This window comes from Neoarius graeffei, chromosome 9 (genome assembly GCF_027579695.1).
Source record: "Neoarius graeffei isolate fNeoGra1 chromosome 9, fNeoGra1.pri, whole genome shotgun sequence".
Classification (NCBI taxonomy): Eukaryota; Metazoa; Chordata; class Actinopteri; order Siluriformes; family Ariidae; genus Neoarius; species Neoarius graeffei.
The window spans coordinates 18,124,816-18,143,240 of NC_083577.1; the positions used below are offsets into that span (position 1 = coordinate 18,124,816).

The 18,425-nt window shown below is 41.2% G+C and overlaps 1 protein-coding gene across 1 annotated transcript in view; it reads right to left on the bottom strand.

Moving 5' to 3' along the window:
• Positions 1-16,124: 16,124 nt before the first annotated feature.
• LOC132891501 (interferon alpha/beta receptor 1a-like) overlaps positions 16,125-18,425 on the bottom strand; it is a 46,311-nt gene continuing 44,010 nt past the window's right edge. Inside the window, exon 7 of the mRNA XM_060929137.1 lies at positions 16,125-18,032. Coding sequence (XP_060785120.1) covers positions 17,805-18,032 — 228 coding nt within the window. The 3' untranslated portion in view covers positions 16,125-17,804. The remainder of the gene's footprint in view (positions 18,033-18,425) is intronic.

Sequence of the window (18,425 nt, forward strand, 5' to 3'; positions counted from 1 at the left end):
GGATTTTTGAACTGGGGGGGACTGAGCTGTCAGCAAATGATTCCATTTTGTGTAAATGCATATATGTACTGAAGCTTCAATATACATTAGAATTGTGAGTTTTCTAACTGAATGAACATTGGTAGACAAAGGCCTACCTGGTCAACACTAGCCATACATGATCAAATTGTTATTTGTCTGGTATGTTAATCACGCTCCAAAACTTCATGCCTTCTGCATGTTTTATTTAAACATTTGCTGATCTCAGCAGGATGAAGAATCTCATCACAGAAACTTTAACTGTAACTTCTAACAAAAAGGGAAATGTCCAAAAATTAATAACAAAATAAAATTGAAATGATTCACACTCATTCCTTTATGTAAATGATTAGAAACATAAAATGTGTATGAAAACAGAAGTATAAACACTTGAACAACAGATTCACACAAATAAAAATAAAAAGTATTTTTTCCAATAAACAAAATTGATAGAAAAAAAATTCCCTCTGCAGCCAAATAAATTTACTGTCTCGAAGCAGACTCAATAGGTCCCAAAAACATCTCTCTGCTGCTTCCCAGTTTAAAAACTGGGACATCATGGAACATGGAATTCGAAAAAAATGGACAGTTAATGAAATGAAACGAAAACCCCAACGTTTATGCTGGTAGATGCTAGATTTCAATGCTTTTCCGACTTCAAACTTCCAACTTAGGAGTACAACTGAACGCACCATTAGTCATAGCAGAAACACCAAATGGATGAGCTGTGCAGTGTTATTAACCGAGAATTACATGGAAAATTGAACACCTTGCTTTCCCAACTCTGCAAGGATCTGCTCCAGCCTTTCCCCTTCTTGAATCGGTGTAATGTGGATTGATCACAGACAAGGCTACTGCTGCTGCCATTTCAACTTTGTGCTGCAATGTAAGTTAGTCTAACTAACGGAACATTAATCCTCACTTTTTCTACCTATGTTTGGCACCTTACGTAGGGACGGTGGGGGGGCAGATAGGGGTCACTATAAATCTGGGGGGGACATGTCCCCCCCGTCCCCAGTGCCATCTGCGCCCTTGGCTGACTGTGAGAGAGTTTTCTCTCAAGTCAGGAAGATACACACAGAGAGCAGAAAGAACCTGAATGCAGACACACTGATCTGGCCTACTGCAGTGTAAGATCAACACAGACACTTGCTGTGACATGCAGCCTAGTGAGGTACTGGTGCAGAGTGCTAAAAAAGCTGTCATGGAGTACAATTCAGAACATTAGAGTGACACTTAGTGTTTTTGTCAAACATTGGAGCTTTGTATTCATTCTGAAGATTTATTGTTATTAATATTGAATAAAAAGTAACTGGGATATATCATTGTTAATTATCATTCAAATTTTAGGTAAATTATTTTAACTTGCATCTTATAAGGATTTTATAAGGGAAATAAGCATTTTGGAGGTTGGTTATACAGGTTTGATTGACCAAAGGTTGACATGTATGCCGTTCTTTTATTCTTGTTTCCACCATCATTGCTTTTAAAAAACGCCGTTATTCTCTGCATAGCGAATATATTTCTCAGCTCGGTCCGAACCAGCTCTCAGTTATCTCTCAGTTGAATGATCTGATGAATCCCTAAAAAGCACTTTTCCCACCTAATGCCACACCCACAACATACAACCGTGGGAAAGAGGGGCAATCACAGAAAGATGAGTAGAAAACGGGAAATGTTACGGGGGATATTTATTGTGATAGTAGGCTATTGTAGCGTCAGCACAAAAGCACCAGACTCAACTTTAACTGAAAGTGTTATTCAGTAGCCTAAACTTATTCAAGCTACAGACCGAGATGAATAAAAATGCTGAAATCTCATGTCCCGGTAAAACGCACTAGCATGGCAGAACGGCAAAAAAAAGTAACTTTTTCACTCCCCCCCCCGGCTACTGTGGGAACCACCGCAGTGCAAGACAGAGGCAATGCACGCAACTACAGACAGGGAGCAAGGCGCAGGCAGAACACACACACGCACGTACACAACACTGAACACACACACTTATAACAATACAGGCCGTTACTCGTTACACTGCCATGATGCTACAAGCCAGTGTCTCTCTGAGAGGGAGCAGCCCCTCCCTCATGTGTGTGTGTGTGTGTGTGTGTGTGTGAGAGCGAGCAGCCCCTCCCTCCTGTGTGTGTGTGTGTGTGTATGAGAGCGAGCAGCCCCTCCCTCATATGTGTGTGTATGTGTGTGTGAGAGCGAGCAGCCCCTCCCTCCTGTGTGTGTGTGTGTGTGTGTGTGTGTGTGTGTGTGTGTGTGTGTGAGAGAGTGAGCATCCCCTCCCTCATGTGTGTGTGCGTGCGCGTGTGTGAGAGCGAGCAGCCCCTCCCTCCTGTGTGTGTGTGTGTGTGTGTGTGTGTGAGAGCAAGCAGCCCCCCCCACCCGCGCTCTCAGAGCAGAGACACAGAGTGTCACACAGAAAGTGAAGGATTTTCTCAGAGTGCTCCTGCCAAACAACGGGGATTTACACGAAAACGGAAGGAGATATTCACAAAATTATTTCACATTGAGCACTACAAGGCTCTGATGAACACATTGATGTAATTTTCTTGTCTCTAGTGTAAAAAATAATATTAGGTAGGCTATCCAGTGCTGGATTTACATACTTTGCAGTTTAACATTTGATACATTTTAGAATGTTAAACTCGTCACGTCTGTGCTCAGTGCTTTCCTAAATTGTTGGCTGCAAGAAGCCCTCGCACGAATGCTCGTGGTTTTTTTTCATCGTTCGCATGCCAAAAAATTCGCTCGCAAATGCGAGTGAAATGTGCATACTGTAGAGCCCTGGCCACAACAGACTCTAGAATCACCTCTGGCTACAACTGCACTGCTTCAAAAATGGAAATTTAACAGCTGGATGAAAGTGCGCTGATGGTTCCCATGGAAACCCCGTGTCTCCTGCACTGCATTCCTCCACCGAGTCGCGCGCTCATTCGCTTTTGTGTTCTTGGTCTCAGAGCTGTGTGCACCAAACACATACAGAAGACAGAATCAACATTTAACATAATTAACAATGCACTTTTTACGGAGACGTTTTAATGTTGCTATTCTTTATTTTTTATCCAGTTGAATATTTAGCATACAAATGTATTTTCAGCTCTTAAAAATGACCGAGGTCCGGACCGCGGGGGCCTCAGAGCTGGCTGCGGCCATGGAGATGAACAAGATGCTAATAGGAAGATAAGACAGTTCAATGACAAATGGAAGTTGGGGTGAGATTGGCTAGTTCATAGCAAAACCAAAAATACCCTGTACTGCGAAGACTGTAGAAAGTCTGGCAAAGACCGACACCAGTAATTTTAAACTCAAAACTAGACAGGGACACTCTAACGAGTGCAAACCCCGCCTTTTCCCTATTAAAATACATTGGGCGAAAATTTCGAAGTTCTGCCATGACCTTGACCTTTGACCTCCAAAATTTAATGGTTTCCTTCCTGGATGATTGGCAACACATGTACAAAATTTGGTCCAAATCGATCCATTGGTTCTTGAGATATCTTGCAGACACACAGACAGACAGACAGATACACACACACACAGACTGACGCAGGTGAAAATAATAACCCCTCCGACTACTGTCGGCGGGGTTAACTATAAGGGACCATGAAAAGTCAAATGCACACATCGGTAATATAACATCAAAACCGGCAAAGACGGCTGGTTCACTACAGGACAGCATTGCTTTCAGTCCCTGGCTGTCATGAAGTCAGCTGAGCTGGAGAGGATGGAGCTGCTGTTTAGAAACATTCATGTGATTGGAAAGAAGTTGATCCGCCCCAGCTATCAACTTATGGCCTGCTGGAAGCCTCAGGTCACGAAGACCATTTTTCATGGACCATTCAGACTCATCTGATGATGAATGTAATGAGGACATTTCATGTCTCTCTCTACACATGTTCGTTCACACACACACACACACACACACACTATTAATAGATAATACATAATAATACTTGATAATACACGTAATACTTGCATATCAAAACATCAAATGTTTTTCAATGATAAATGTTTTGAATTGGACTTTTAATATTAGAATCAGTTCAGTTGTACTGAATGTTATTTTTCATATTATACGATATTTCATATTGTAAGGGGCTTGAATTTGAGTTCAATAAACCGAATACTCTGTTTATATTTTTGTCTGAATTGGTTGCATGTTTTCATATAGGGAGCTCCCTTAACAGCACTGAATACTTGAGTGCTACTGTACATTATATGCTGCCATTCATTATTAAATCTAGATCTTCTGAACTTTAACGTATCATGGTGAAGAAAAAACTGCGATTTCCTGGCAACAAAATTGTGGCTAGTGAAAAGGCTGAATGGCTAGTGACTCAGGAAAACCACTAGCCACAGTGGCCAGTGAGCAAAAAAGTTAATGTAAAGCCCTGGTGTGTGTGTGTGTGTGTGTGTGTGTGTGTGTGTATACAGTTAGGTCCATATATATTTGGACACTGACACAAATTTTGGTTTTTTACCTGTTTACTGAAACATATTCAAGTTATAGTTATATAATGGACATAAAGTCCAGAGTTTCAGCTTTCATTTGAGGGTATCCACATTAAAATTGGATGAAGGGTTTAGGAGTTTCAGCTCCTTAACATGTGCCACCCTGTTTTTAAAGGGACCAAAAGTAATTGGACAGTTGACTCAAAGGCTATTTCATGGGCAGGTGTGGGCAATTCCTTCGTTATGTCATTCTCAATTAAGCAGATAAAAGGCCTGGAGTTGATTTGAGGTGTGGTGCTTGCATTTGGAAGATTTTGCTGTGAAGAAAACATGCGGTCAAAGGAGCTCTCCATGCAGGTGAAACAAGCCATCCTTAAGCTGCGAAAACAGAAAAAAAAAACATCCGAGAAATTGCTACAATATTAAGAGTGGCAAAATCTACAGTTTGGTACATCCTGAGAAAGAAAGAAAGCACTGGTGAACTCATCAATGCAAAAAGACCTGGACACCCACAGAAGACAACAGTAGTGGATGATCACAGAATATTTCCATGGTGAAGAGAAACCCCTTCACAACAGCCAACCAAGTGAACAACACTCTCCAGGAGGTAGGCGTATCAATATCCAAATCTACCATAAAGAGAAGACTGTATGAAAGTAAATACAGAGGGTTCACTGCATGGTGCAAGCCACTCATAAGCCTCAAGAATGTCTGTGAAGATTCTCAGTCATCCAGGTCATAGTAAACTGTGGGTAGTAAAAGAGAGCAACTGGACTTGCTTGAAGATTCTTGAAGATGTTTCACCTCTCATCCGAAAGGCTTCTTCAGTTCTGTCTGACTGGTAGGGAGCATCAGGTATTTATCCTCTCATGGATGAAAAGCTCATCTAAGGGGTCATTCACTACGTTTACATGCACATAGAGAGAATTGAATTTCTGCCGTTGCTCGACTGAAATCGAAGTTCAAAATGCCATGTATACACCTTAATTCGGCTGAAATTGAACCGACCTTGATTTCTCGGAATCGAGCTACACGACCTAGTTTATACGATTTCTGCCGAGCTACTTTGTGCATGTATACCCTATCGAGCTAGTTGTCAAGCTACTTCCGGAAGTGACGAGTGACGAGACCACAAGCGGGAAACACAACAGCCTCGGTCGGCATGACAACGAATCATGACAACGGCATGAATCTTTTCTTTTTGTGGCATTGTTTGCACTGTTAAAATTTAGCTCACTTACTGTATCACCAAATATATCTGTACAGCTGTTGCATAGCTGTGAATTGTGTACATAAACAAGTCATTGTATTTGTGTGTGTGTATATATCCAACATCTGAAGAATGTCAATAAAAACAAAACAATTGAACTTTTTGTGTGTTTATTAAGACATAATTTAATTGTAAGCAAAAAAAATATTTTTTTGTAAGCAAAAAATGGACTTTAGAAAAATATTATTGTGCAAAATAAGTTGTCTTACAAAACAGTGGTCTGCGCCGGACAGTTTGTAGCCATAGTCTGTTAGAGCAAGCCTAACAGCTTGAACACGGAACTGCTAGTGTTGCCAGATTGGGGGTTTTAAGTGCATTTTAGCGGATTTGAACATGTTTTGGGCTGGAAAACGTCAGCAGTATCTGGCAATACTATAGCTCTTCTTCATGACGACAACCGGAAGTGTACCAACACGATGGGGCGTGTAGCGCCACGTGTGGCTCAGGTGCACAATGCACCTTGCACAATAGCCCGATTTCACTTGTGCATGTAGGATTGGATTTCTCTGGCACCCCTGCTGGGACCCTTTGCTCGATTACCAACAGCAGCTCGATTTGGACGTGCATGTAAACGTAGTCATTGAGTCATCCTGTTGGTGTGGGTCACTGGGGGCTGGTTGTGAACGGCCTCGAGAGTCGTTAGGATGATCAATGATTTGCCTGTTAGGGTGATCAATGGAATGCTGATTCTCTCTGTCCTCCTGTGAGTCACTGAAAACAGCTGGGTTTTGGTGTGCATTCAGTTGTCTGGGAAGTGTGCCAAGGACTGAATTGTAGGTGGCTGATAAATGATGTCTTAGACCCCCACCTCTGTTCAGTGATGGCCATTCCAGGTTGACAAAAATGGCTTCTTTAACTCCTCGCTCATACCAACGATCCTCTCTGGCTAAAATGTGTACGTTGCAATCCTGAAATGAGTGTCCTTTGTTGTTAAGATGAAGGTAGACAGCAGAGTCCTGGCCTGAGGAACTGTCTCTCCTGTGTTGAGCCATGTGCCTGTGAAGCAGTTGTTTTGCCTCCCCAATATACGAGTCTGTGCATTCCTCACTGTACTGAATGGCATACACTACGTTGTCCTGTTTGTGTCTGGGTATTTTGTCCTTAGGGTGGACCAGTTTCTGCTTCAGAGTGTTACTGGGTCTGAAATGTACTGGAATATTGTGTTTGTAGAAGATCCTCCTGAGTTTCTCAGATAGACCTGAAATGAGTGTCCTTTGTTGTTAAGATGAAGGTAGACAGCAGAGTCCTGGCCTGAGGAACTGTCTCTCCTGTGTTGAGCCATGTGCCTGTGAAGCAGTTGTTTTGTCTCCCCAATATACGAGTCCATGCAACCCTCACTGCATTGAATGGCATACACTACGTTGTCCTGTTTGTGTCTGGGTAAGCACCCCCCTCCAACCTCACCATCCAAGAAAGGAGGGCTCTTACATTGCTTCAAAGAGACCGGAACATCACCATCCTTCCTGCTGACAAAGGGAGATGCACAGTGTTGCTAAACACAGCGGACTACCACTCCAGGTTTACCAGTCTCCTCAGCAACACTACCACCTATGAAACCTTGAGGCAGGACCCCACAAGTTGTTACAAAAAGAAAGTTGTTAGCTGCCTGCAACAACTAGAAAAGGACCAAGCCATCAACCGATCTCTGTACTACAGATTGTACCCTGGGGAAGCCGTTCCTCTCATATACGGACTCCCCAAGATTCACAAGGAAGGAGCTCCACTCAGACCTATCATCAGCAGTATAAACTCTGTTACTTACAACATTGCCAAACACCTAGCCACCATCCTGGCTCCTCTCATTGGGAATACGCCACATCACATCAAAAACTCCCAAGATTTTGCTACTAAAGTTGCAGACCTCAAACTAGACTCAGGTGAAACCATGGTTTCCTATGATGTCACTTCTCTTTTCACCTGCATTCCCACCACAGAAGCAGTTGAATCTGTTAGAAAACGACTCCTTCGAGACAGCACTTTATTGGATAGAACGAACCTCACCACGGACCAGATTTGTACCCTGCTTGACCTATGCCTGACTACCACTTATTTCCAGTTTAAAGAAAGTTTCTACAGACAGAAGCATGGATGCGTCATGGGCTCACCGGTATCCCCTATTGTGGCCAATCTTTTCATGGAGGAAGTGGAACATAAAGCTTTGACCACTTTTTCAGGAGTTGCTCCCAGCCACTGGTTCAGATATGTGGATGACACCTGGGTTAAAATCAAAGCCCATGAGGTGGAAGCCTTCTCTAAGCACATCAATGCAGTGGATATTAACATCAACTTCACTCGGGAGGACGTCAGTGGGAATAATCTAGCCTTCTTGGATTGTGATGTACACATTAGACAAGACAGAAGCCTGAGCATCGAGGTCTACCGGAAACCCCCCCACACACAGACCAGTACCTACTCTTTGACTCTCACCACCCACTGGAACACAAATTGGGGGTCATTAGGACCTTGCAACACAGGGCTCAGAATATCCCTACAATGATAGAGGGAAAAGAGAAGGAGCAGAATCACATCAAGAAAGCACTTCAGAACTGCGGGTATCCCAACTGGTCTTTCCTCAAGAGCAGAAAAAGGAACAGAACAGACAAGGAGGACAACAGGAACAAACGCAAGAACATTGTCATTCCCTACATTTCTGGTCTATCTGAGAAACTCAGGAGGATCTTCTACAAACACAACCTTCTGGTACATTTCAGACCCAGTAACACTCTGAAGCAGAAACTGGTCCACCCTAAGGACAAAATACCTAGACACAAACAGGACAACGTAGTGTATGCCATTTAGTGCAGTGAGGTATGCACGGACTCCTATATTGTGGAGACAAAACAACCGCTTCACAGGTGCATGGCTCAACACAGGAGAGCCAGTTCCTCAGGCCAGGACTCTGCTGTCTACCTTCATCTTAACAACAAAGGACACTCATTTCAGGATTGCAACGTATGCATTTTAGCCAGAGAGGATTGTTGGTATGAGCGAGGAGTTAAAGAAGCAATTTTTGTCAACCTGGAATGGCCATCACTGAACAGAGGTGGGGGTCTAAGACATCATTTATCAGCCACCTACAATTCAGTCCTTGGCACACTTCCCAGACAACTGAATGCACACCAAAACCCAGCTGTTTTCAGTCACTACGCTTACATGCACATAGAGAGAATCGAATTTCTGCCGTTGCTCGACTGAAATCGAAGTTCAAAATGCCATGTATACACCTTAATTCGGCTGAAATTGAACCGAACTTGATTTCTCGGAATCGAGCTACACGACCTAGTTTATGTGATTTCTGCCGAGCTACTTTATGCATGTATACCCTATCGAGCTAGTTGTCGAGCTACTTCCGGAAGTGACGAGTGACGAGACCACAAGCGGGAAACACAACAGCCTCGGTCGGCATGACAACGAATCATGACAACGGCATGAATCTTTTCTTTTCGTGGCATTGTTTGCACTGTTAAAATTTAGCTCACTTACTGTATCACCAAATACATCTGTACAGCTGTTGCATAGCTGTGAATTGTGTACATAAACAAGTCATTGTATTTGTGTGTGTATATATATATATATATATATATATATATATATATATATATATATATATAGATGTCCAACATCTGAAGAATGTCAATAAAAACAAAACAATTGAACTTTTTGTGTGTTTATTAAGACATAAGTTAAATTGTAAGCAAAAAAAAAATATTTTTTTGTAAGCAAAAAATGGACTTTAGAAAAATATTATTGTGCAAAATAAGTTGTCTTACAAAACAGTGGTCTGCGCCGGACAGTTTGTAGCCATAGTCTGTTAGAGCAAGCCTAACAGCTTGAACACGGAACTGCTAGTGTTGCCAGATTGGGAGTTTTAAGTGCATTTTAGCGGATTTGAACATGTTTTGGGCTGGAAAACGTCAGCAGTATCTGGCAACACTATAGCTCTTCTTCATGACGACAACCGGAAGTGTACCAACATGATGGGGCGTGTAGCGCCACGTGTGGCTCGGGTGCACAATGCACCTTGCACAATAGCCCGATTTCACTTGTGCATGTAGGATTGGATTTCTCTGGCACCCCTGCTGGGACCCTTTGCTCGATTACCAACAGCAGCTCGATTTGGACGTGCATGTAAACGTAGTCACTGACTCACAGGAGGACAGAGAGAATCAGCATTCCATTGATCACCCTAATGGGCAATCCATTGATTATCCTAACGACTCTCGAGGCCGTTCACAACCAGCCCCCAGTGACCCACACCAACAGGATGACTCAATGACCCCTTAGATGAGCTTTTCATCCATGAGAGGATAAATACCTGATGCTCCCTACCAGTCAGACAGAACTGAAGAAGCCTTTCGTCTTCAAGAATCTTCAAGCAAGTCCAGTTGCTCTCTTTTACCACCCACAGTAAAGCCTCAAGAATGAAAAGGCTAGATTGGACTTTGCTAAAAAACATCTAAAAAAGCCAGCACAGTTCTGGAAGAACATTCTTTGGACAGATGAAACCAAGATCAACCTCGACCAGAATGAGAAAGAAAAAAGTATGGCAAAGGTGTGGTACAGCTCATGATCCATAGCATACCACATCATCTGTAAAACACGGTGGAGGCAGTGTGATGGCTTGGGCATGCATGGCTGCCAGTGGCACTGGGTCACTAGTGTTTATTGATGATGTGACACAGGACAGAAGCAGCCGGATGAATTCTGAGGTATTCAGAGACATACTGTGTGCTCAAATCCAGCCAAATTCAGCCAAACTGATTGGTCGGCGTTTCATAATACAGATGGACAATGACCCAAAACATAAAGCCAAAGCAACTCAGGAGTTTATTAAAGCAAAGAAATGGAATATTCTTGAATGGCCAAGTCAGTCACCTGATCTCAACCCAATTGAGCATGCATTTCACTTGTTAAAGACTAAACTTCAGACAGAAAGGCCCACAAACAAACAGCAACTGAAAACCGCTGCAGTAAAGGCCTGGCAGAGCATTAAAAAGGAGGAAACACAGTGTCTGGTGATGTCCATGAGTTCAAGACTTCAGGCAGTCATTGCCAACAAAGGGGTTTCAACCAAGTATTAGAAATGAACATTTTATTTACAATTATTTAATTTGTCCAATTACTTTTGAGCCCCAGAAATGAAGGGATTGTGTTTAAAAAATGCTTTAGTTCCTCACATTTTTATGCAATCATTTTGTTCAACCCACTGAATTAAAGCTGAAAGTCTGAAGTTCAACTGCATCTGAATTGTTTTGTTCAAAATTCATTGTGGGCGGCACGGTGGTGTAGTGGTTAGCGCTGTCGCCTCCCAGCAAGAAGGTCCTGGGTTCGAGCCCCGGGGCCAGCGAGGGCCTTTCTGTGCGGAGTTTGCATGTTCTCCCCGTGTCCGCGTGGGTTTCCTCCGGGTGCTCCGGTTTCCCCCACAGTCCAAAGACATGCAGGTTAGGTTAACTGGTGACTCTAAATTGACCGTAGGTGTGAATGGTTGTCTGTGTCTATGTGTCAGCCCTGTGATGACCTGGCGACTTCTCCAGGGTGTACCCTGCCTTTCGCCCGTAGTCAGCTGGGATAGGCTCCAGCTTGCCTGCGACCCTGTAGAAGGATAAAGCGGCTAGAGATAATGAGATGAGATGAAAATTCATTGTGGTAATGTACAGAACCAAAATTAGAAAAATGTCTCTGTCCAAATATTTATGGACCTAACTGTGTGTATATATATATATATATATATACATACAGTTAGGTCCATATATATTTGGACACTGACACAAATTTAGTTTTTTTGCCTGTTTACTGAAACATTCAAGTTATAGTTATATAATGGACATGGACATAAAGTCCAGAGTTTCAGCTTTCATTTGAGGGTATCCACATTAAAATTGGATGAAGGGTTTAGGAGTTTCAGCTCCTTAACATGTGCCACCCTGTTTTTAAAGGGACCAAAAGTAATTGGACAGTTGACTCAAAGGCTATTTCATGGGCAGGTGTGGGCAATTCCTTCGTTATGTCATTCTCAATTAAGCAGATAAAAGGCCTGGAGTTGATTTGAGGTGTGGTGCTTGCATTTGGAAGATTTTGCTGTGAAGAAAACATGCGGTCAAAGGAGCTCTCCATGCAGGTGAAACAAGCCATCCTTAAGCTGCGAAAACAGAAAAAACCCATCCGAGAAATTGCTATAATATTAGGAGTGGCAAAATCTACAGTTTGGTACATCCTGAGAAAGAAAGAAAGCACTGGTGAACTCATCAATGCAAAAAGACCTGGACACTCACAGAAGACAACAGTAGTGGATGATCGCAGAATAATTTCCATGGTGAAGAGAAACCCCTTCACAACAGCCAACCAAGTGAACAACACTCTCCAGGAGGTAGGCCTATCAATATCCAAATCTACCATAAAGAGAAGACTGCATGAAAGTAAATGCAGAGGGTTCACTGCACAGTGCAAGCCACTCATAAGCCTCAAGAATAAAAAGGCTAGATTGGACTTTGCTAAAAAACATCTAAAAAAGCCAGCACAGTTCTGGAAGGACATTCTTTGGACAGATGAAACCAAGATCAACCTCTACCAGAATGATGGAAATAAAAAAGTATGGCAAAGGCGTGGTACAGCTCATGATCCAAAGCATACCACATCATCTGTAAAACATGGCGGAGGCAGCGTGATGGCTTGGGCATGCATGGCTGCCAGTGGCACTGGGTCACTAGTGTTTATTGATGATGTGACACAGGACAGAAGCAGCCGGATGAATTCTGAGGTATTCAGAGACATACTGTGTGCTCAAATCCAGCCAAATTCAGCCAAACTGATTGGTCGGCATTTCATAATACAGATGGACAATGACCCAAAACATAAAGCCAAAGCAACTCAGGAGTTTATTAAAGCAAAGAAATGGAATATTCTTGAATGGCCAAGTCAGTCACCTGATCTCAACCCAATTGAGCATGCATTTCACTTGTTAAAGACTAAACTTCAGACAGAAAGGCCTACAAACAAACAGCAACTGAAAACCGCTGCAGTAAAGGCCTGGCAGAGCATTAAAAAGGAGGAAACACAGTGTCTGGTGATGTCCATGAGTTCAAGACTTCAGGCAGTCATTGCCAACAAAGGGTTTTCAACTAAGTATTAGAAATGAACATTTTATTTACAATTATTTAATTTGTCCAATTACTTTTGAGCCCCAGAAATGAAGGGATTGTGTTTAAAAAATGCTTTAGTTCCTCACATTTTTATGCAATCATTTTGTTCAACCCACTGAATTAAAGCTGAAAGTCTGAACTTCAACTGCATCTGAATTTTGTTCACAATTCATTGTGGTAATGTACAGAACCAAAATTAGAAAAATGTTGCCTCTGTCCAAATATTTATGGACCTAACTGTATATATATTTTGTGTGTGTGTATACAGACATACACTGGTGCTTGAAAGTTTGTGAACCCTTTAGAATTTTCTATATTTCTGCATAAATATGACCTAAAACAACATCAGGTTTTCACACAAGTCCTAAAAGTAGATAAAGAGAACCCAGTTAAACAAATGCGACAAAAATATTATACTTGTTCATTTATTTATTGATCATTTATTGGTCATTTACATATCTGAGTGGCAAAAGTATGTGAACCTTGAGGATTAGCAGTTAATTTGAAGGTGAAATTGGAGTCAGGTGTTTTCAATCAATGGGATGACAATCAGGTGTGAGTGGGCACCCTGTTTTATTTAAAGAACAGGGATCTATCAAAGTCTGATCTTCACAACACGTTTGTGGAAGTGTATCATGGAACGAACAAAGGAGATTTTTGAGGACTTCAGAAAAAGCATTGTTGATGCTCATCAGGCTGGAAAAGGTTACAAAACCATCTCTAAAGAGTTTGGACTCCACCAATCCACAGTCAGACAGATTGTGTAGAAATGGAGGAAATTCAAGACCATTGTTACCCACCCCAGGAGTGGTCGACCAACAAAGGTCACTCCAAGAGCAAGGCGTGTAGTAGTCAGCAAGGTCACAAAGGACCCCAGGGTAACTTCTAAACAACTGAAGGCCTCTCTCACATTGGCTAATGTTAATGTTCAGGAGTCCACCATCAGGAGAACACTGAACAACAATGGTGTGCATGGAAGGGTTGCAAGGAGAAAGCCATTGCTCTCCAAAAAAAGAATATTACTGTTCGTCTGCAGATTGCTAAAGATCACATCGACAAGGCAGAAGGCTATTAGAATAATTCTGTACATCGATGAGACCAAAATAGAACTTTTTGGTTTACATGAGAAGCATTATGTTTGGAGAAAGGAAAACACTGCATTCTAGCATAAGAACCTTATCCCATCTGTGAAACATGGTGGTGGTAGTATCATGGTTTGGGCCTGTTTTGCTGCATCTGGGCCAGGACAGCTTGCCATCATTGATGGAACAATGAATTCTGAATTATACCAGTGAATTCTAAAGGAAAATGTCAGGGCATCTGTCCATGAACTGAATCTCAAGAGAAGGTGGGTCATGCAGCAAGACAACGACCCTAAGCACACAAGTCGTTCTACCAAAGAATGGTTAAAGAAGAATAAAAGTTAATGTTTTGGAATGGCCAAGTCAAAGTCCTGACCTTAATCCAATCAAAATGTTGTGGAAGGACCTGAAGCGAGCAGTTCATGTGAGGAAACCCACCAACATCCCAGAGTTGAAGCTGTTCTGTACGGAGGAATGGGCTAAAATTCCTCCAAGCTGGTGTGCGGGACTGATCAACAGTTACCGCAAACGTTTAGCTGCAGTTATTGCTGCACAAGGGGGTCACACCAGATACTGAAAGCAAAGGTTCACATACTTTTGCCACTCACAGATATGTAATATTGGATCATTTTCCTCAATAAATAAATGGCCAAGTATAATAATTTTGTCTCATTTGTTTAACTGGGTTCTCTTTATCTACTTTTAGGCCTTCTGTGAAAATCTGATGTTTTAGGTCATATTTATGCAGAAATATAGAAAATTCTAAAGGGTTCACACACTTTCAAGCACCACTGTATACACACACGTACACGAGAGTTTGTATATACAGTATATGTGCATCAAATTCAGAATGAGTGCATGTTTACAAAAACATTAAAAACAACTATGAAGTTTATCAGTTTGAGCATGTCTTTGGACTGTATTCAATTGAATATAGGTCGAAAAGGATTTGCAAATCATTGCATTGTTTTTTTTACATTTCATAATTTCACAGCATCCCAACTTTTTTGGAATCGGTGATGTCCATCAGGACTGATTTAAGACTTCATGAGATGTGAAGTCATAGTCACGTCTTAACATTTCTGAAGAATAGGATAGCTTTGTGACCTGAAGTTGAAATGAAGTCATTCTCACAGTCCTAGCATGACATCAGTTTTCCCCCATATACTGTATGTATTTCTTTTTCTGTTGCTTATGTAATTATGATAATTCATGTTCATTTTTCTTTATTTGACCAATAAGCATGAAGTTCTCCATTGACATGTAACCAATCACTAAACACCCATCTTGTGTAGTGTACTTCTACATTTAATTTCATGGAACACTTTGGTAGTTGGAGTTTTCTCCCCGGCTGTGAACAAGAACAAACCTCTTACTCTGGAGTCAACGGTGTCTCTGCGACTCACTCTTTACCCGTCTTCAGAAGGTAACTACTATTTTCCACCACACTCAATATTCTTGAACTTGGAGCACAGAATAAACCCATACTCCAGGGATCACTAACTGGTGGAACATGGTCTGGATGCAAATCCAGCTAAGTATCTCAATGGACTAAACCAAGTATTCAGAAATTACTGTTGCAGAACTGACCAATGTTTGGAGAAAAGAAAAAGAAAAACTGGTTGTATCTTCAATATAAAAGAGTTTGGCTTCTGTAGCAGGTCCTCTGTTGTGGTTTATCCAATCTCATACATTTATGTAAATGTTTTAGCTGAAGACAACTCATCAGACCAGAGATTGGGTACAGAGAGAGAAACAGAGGTCTAATACAAGGAAATTTCTAATTTAATTCACCTTTGTGATCTGATCAGTGAAGTCATAGGATTTGTTGAAAAAAAGTCAACAGTGAAAACAAATCATTTCACTTCAGAAATCAGACCACAGAGGCTAAATGTACATTAAATGCATGCTGATCGGATAAACTGCAACCGAGGATCTACAACAGAAGAGAAACTGGTTAGTTGAGAAGAGTCTCTGAACTACAGCCCACCAATTAATGATCACTGTTCTAATAAAGCAGGTGTTCAAGTGCCATCACTCTGTGGATCAAATGTTCACAGTTTGAATGGATGCCAAACAGAAAGCAGTTGTTCCTCTATGAATCCTTTTTCTGCACTTTAATTTTACATCCCAGGAAAAAGAAAATGACCTCAGTGCTTGGCACAGTGAAAAAAAGTATTTATTGATTATATTGTTTTTGCATGTTAGAGAAAAAAAATGGAACCTTTACATCAGTCAGTCTAACAGCTTTCAACAAGACACATAATAAAACAAGATTTTTTTTTTATATTAAAAAAAAAAAAGAAAAAAAAAAGCGCTACACAGGTGATTATAGGAAATTGCGTGTGCGGATTGAGAAATTTGGACCATTTCTCAATAATCACCTCAAGCGACTCAGCAGTCAGCCAATCGCTTCCTCACCGTGAGGAAGAATTACAATGATGAAAGAAAATGCTGTTCCTAAAAGCACTAAAGATGCTACGAAGTTTGGTCTAAAACTATTCAAAGGTAAGGTGGAATTGTGACTTATTTTATCGATTTCCAAAGTATTTTATGTGAGTCGGCATAGATAAGTGACAAGTCTGCACCGTTATTACATTTGCATGCTGCTTTTGAAGTGTGAAATGATTTTTAAAAAATATATTTATATGTGTATTTATACTAAATCAATTATCTGCTTCAAGCTAAGTGAATAATAACCTCAACTTCATCTTGATTATTATTCACTGATATTCACTTCATCTTCGGTGAGTAATTGTTAAATATCACAACTCAACTCAAAGTTTTGGCCTGTCTTGGCATTTCACCTGTTATTATTACCTCCGCCAAGGAGGTTATGTTTTTGGTAGCGTTGGTTTGTTTGTCTGTTAGCAACATTACAGAAAAAGTAATGAACGGCTTGCTCTGAAATTTTTTCCAGGAGGTGTGACTGGGCACAAGTAACAATCCATTAAATTTTGGCGGTGATCCGGATCACCTTCTGGATCCCGGAATTTTTTAAAGGATTCTTGGTGGAGGTCTGTGCTCTCCGAGTGCTTTTCTCGTTCCATATAATTTCAAAAGTCTTAATTGTATGTATGTATGTATGTATGTATGTATGTATGTATGTACACAAGTTGTCCTCCATTTTTACATCACCTTTGAAACATGATTAAAGGAAAGTAAATGAAGTAAGCTATGATGCTAATAATATCAGATTCTACACGAATCATATTAAAATGAGACTTAACAATTGTGAAACACAATGATTAAATCGAGCTATGAATACACAAAAACCTGAGAAATATTGACAATGTTCATCTCAAAGTGAACATTTTTTATAAAAGCCTATAGTTTATAAACAGTTTCGAAACATACAGTTTGACATCGTGGCTCCAACAGATTTAACAGTTTATAAGCAGCAAACAGTTCCGTCCTTCATATTACACATTCCCTTCTGGGATTTTAATGCCATTTTTCTGCCACATGTTCCATCTATTTCATCAGCCATGTATTGGAAAGTAATACAAGTAACTGCTGGAAGAAAATGTTTTAAACTGGTATGAAATTCAGAATGGGTGGCATAAGTACCTGTTCTTCCAACTTCATATGGAAGAGTTTGATGTAATTGCTCTTAATCCACAGGAAGTGTACAGAGATCAGCTCGTCCTTCTAACAAGGAATTTCTTTGAGTCTTTTTATGTCTCTGTAGGAAGCAGGTGGGGAAGAGATTGCAGTGCAAACCAGTTCGAGGCCGTTCAAACTTCAGCCAGGCTAGACGCTCACGTCCTGCACGCCTTCGTCTAGCTCCTCAATTTGGATCTTCCTTCCCAGTTTTTCCACCGTCACTTCTCCGAGCTAGTTCTGCATCGTACCCGATCCCTCTGTGGAATAAACACCGGAATCACAGCTGCTCTGACGGCTATGTGTTCTGCCCTTTTGCTCCCAGGTCTCAGGTGGCAGGTGAACTTCCAAAATTACTTCAGTGACCGGGGGAAGAAGATCCAGCTTGTCAGAGCAGATCTCCAGCTCCGGATCAGTCCTCAACAAGAATGGCACGTCTGAGCTGCCCGAGTCACACAAGTACTGATGAGACAAAAATAGTAGAACGGACAACAATTAAATCCAAATCCACAAAAGCAGCAGTAAGTGTTTGTTTGAGGCACTGAATATTTTATAAAATAATATATCTTTAGGAGTATAAAGATTCCCACAGACATCCACTGCATAATGATAATCAGCTGGATGCACCAGCGTTATTTTAGCCCAATCTGAATGTTCATGGCTGCTGCTTTCAAACTTGCAGATTATGTCCAGGTCACTAAGTGACATGGTTTCAATGTAAAACTTACACCTACCCTGCAACATTCACCACAACTAAATCTACTCTGTGATTCTGTTCAAATCAACAATATCACCAGGAGCAAACTAAAAAGAGCATTTACTACATGTAATATATGTTTAGTCACTGTCTAAAAT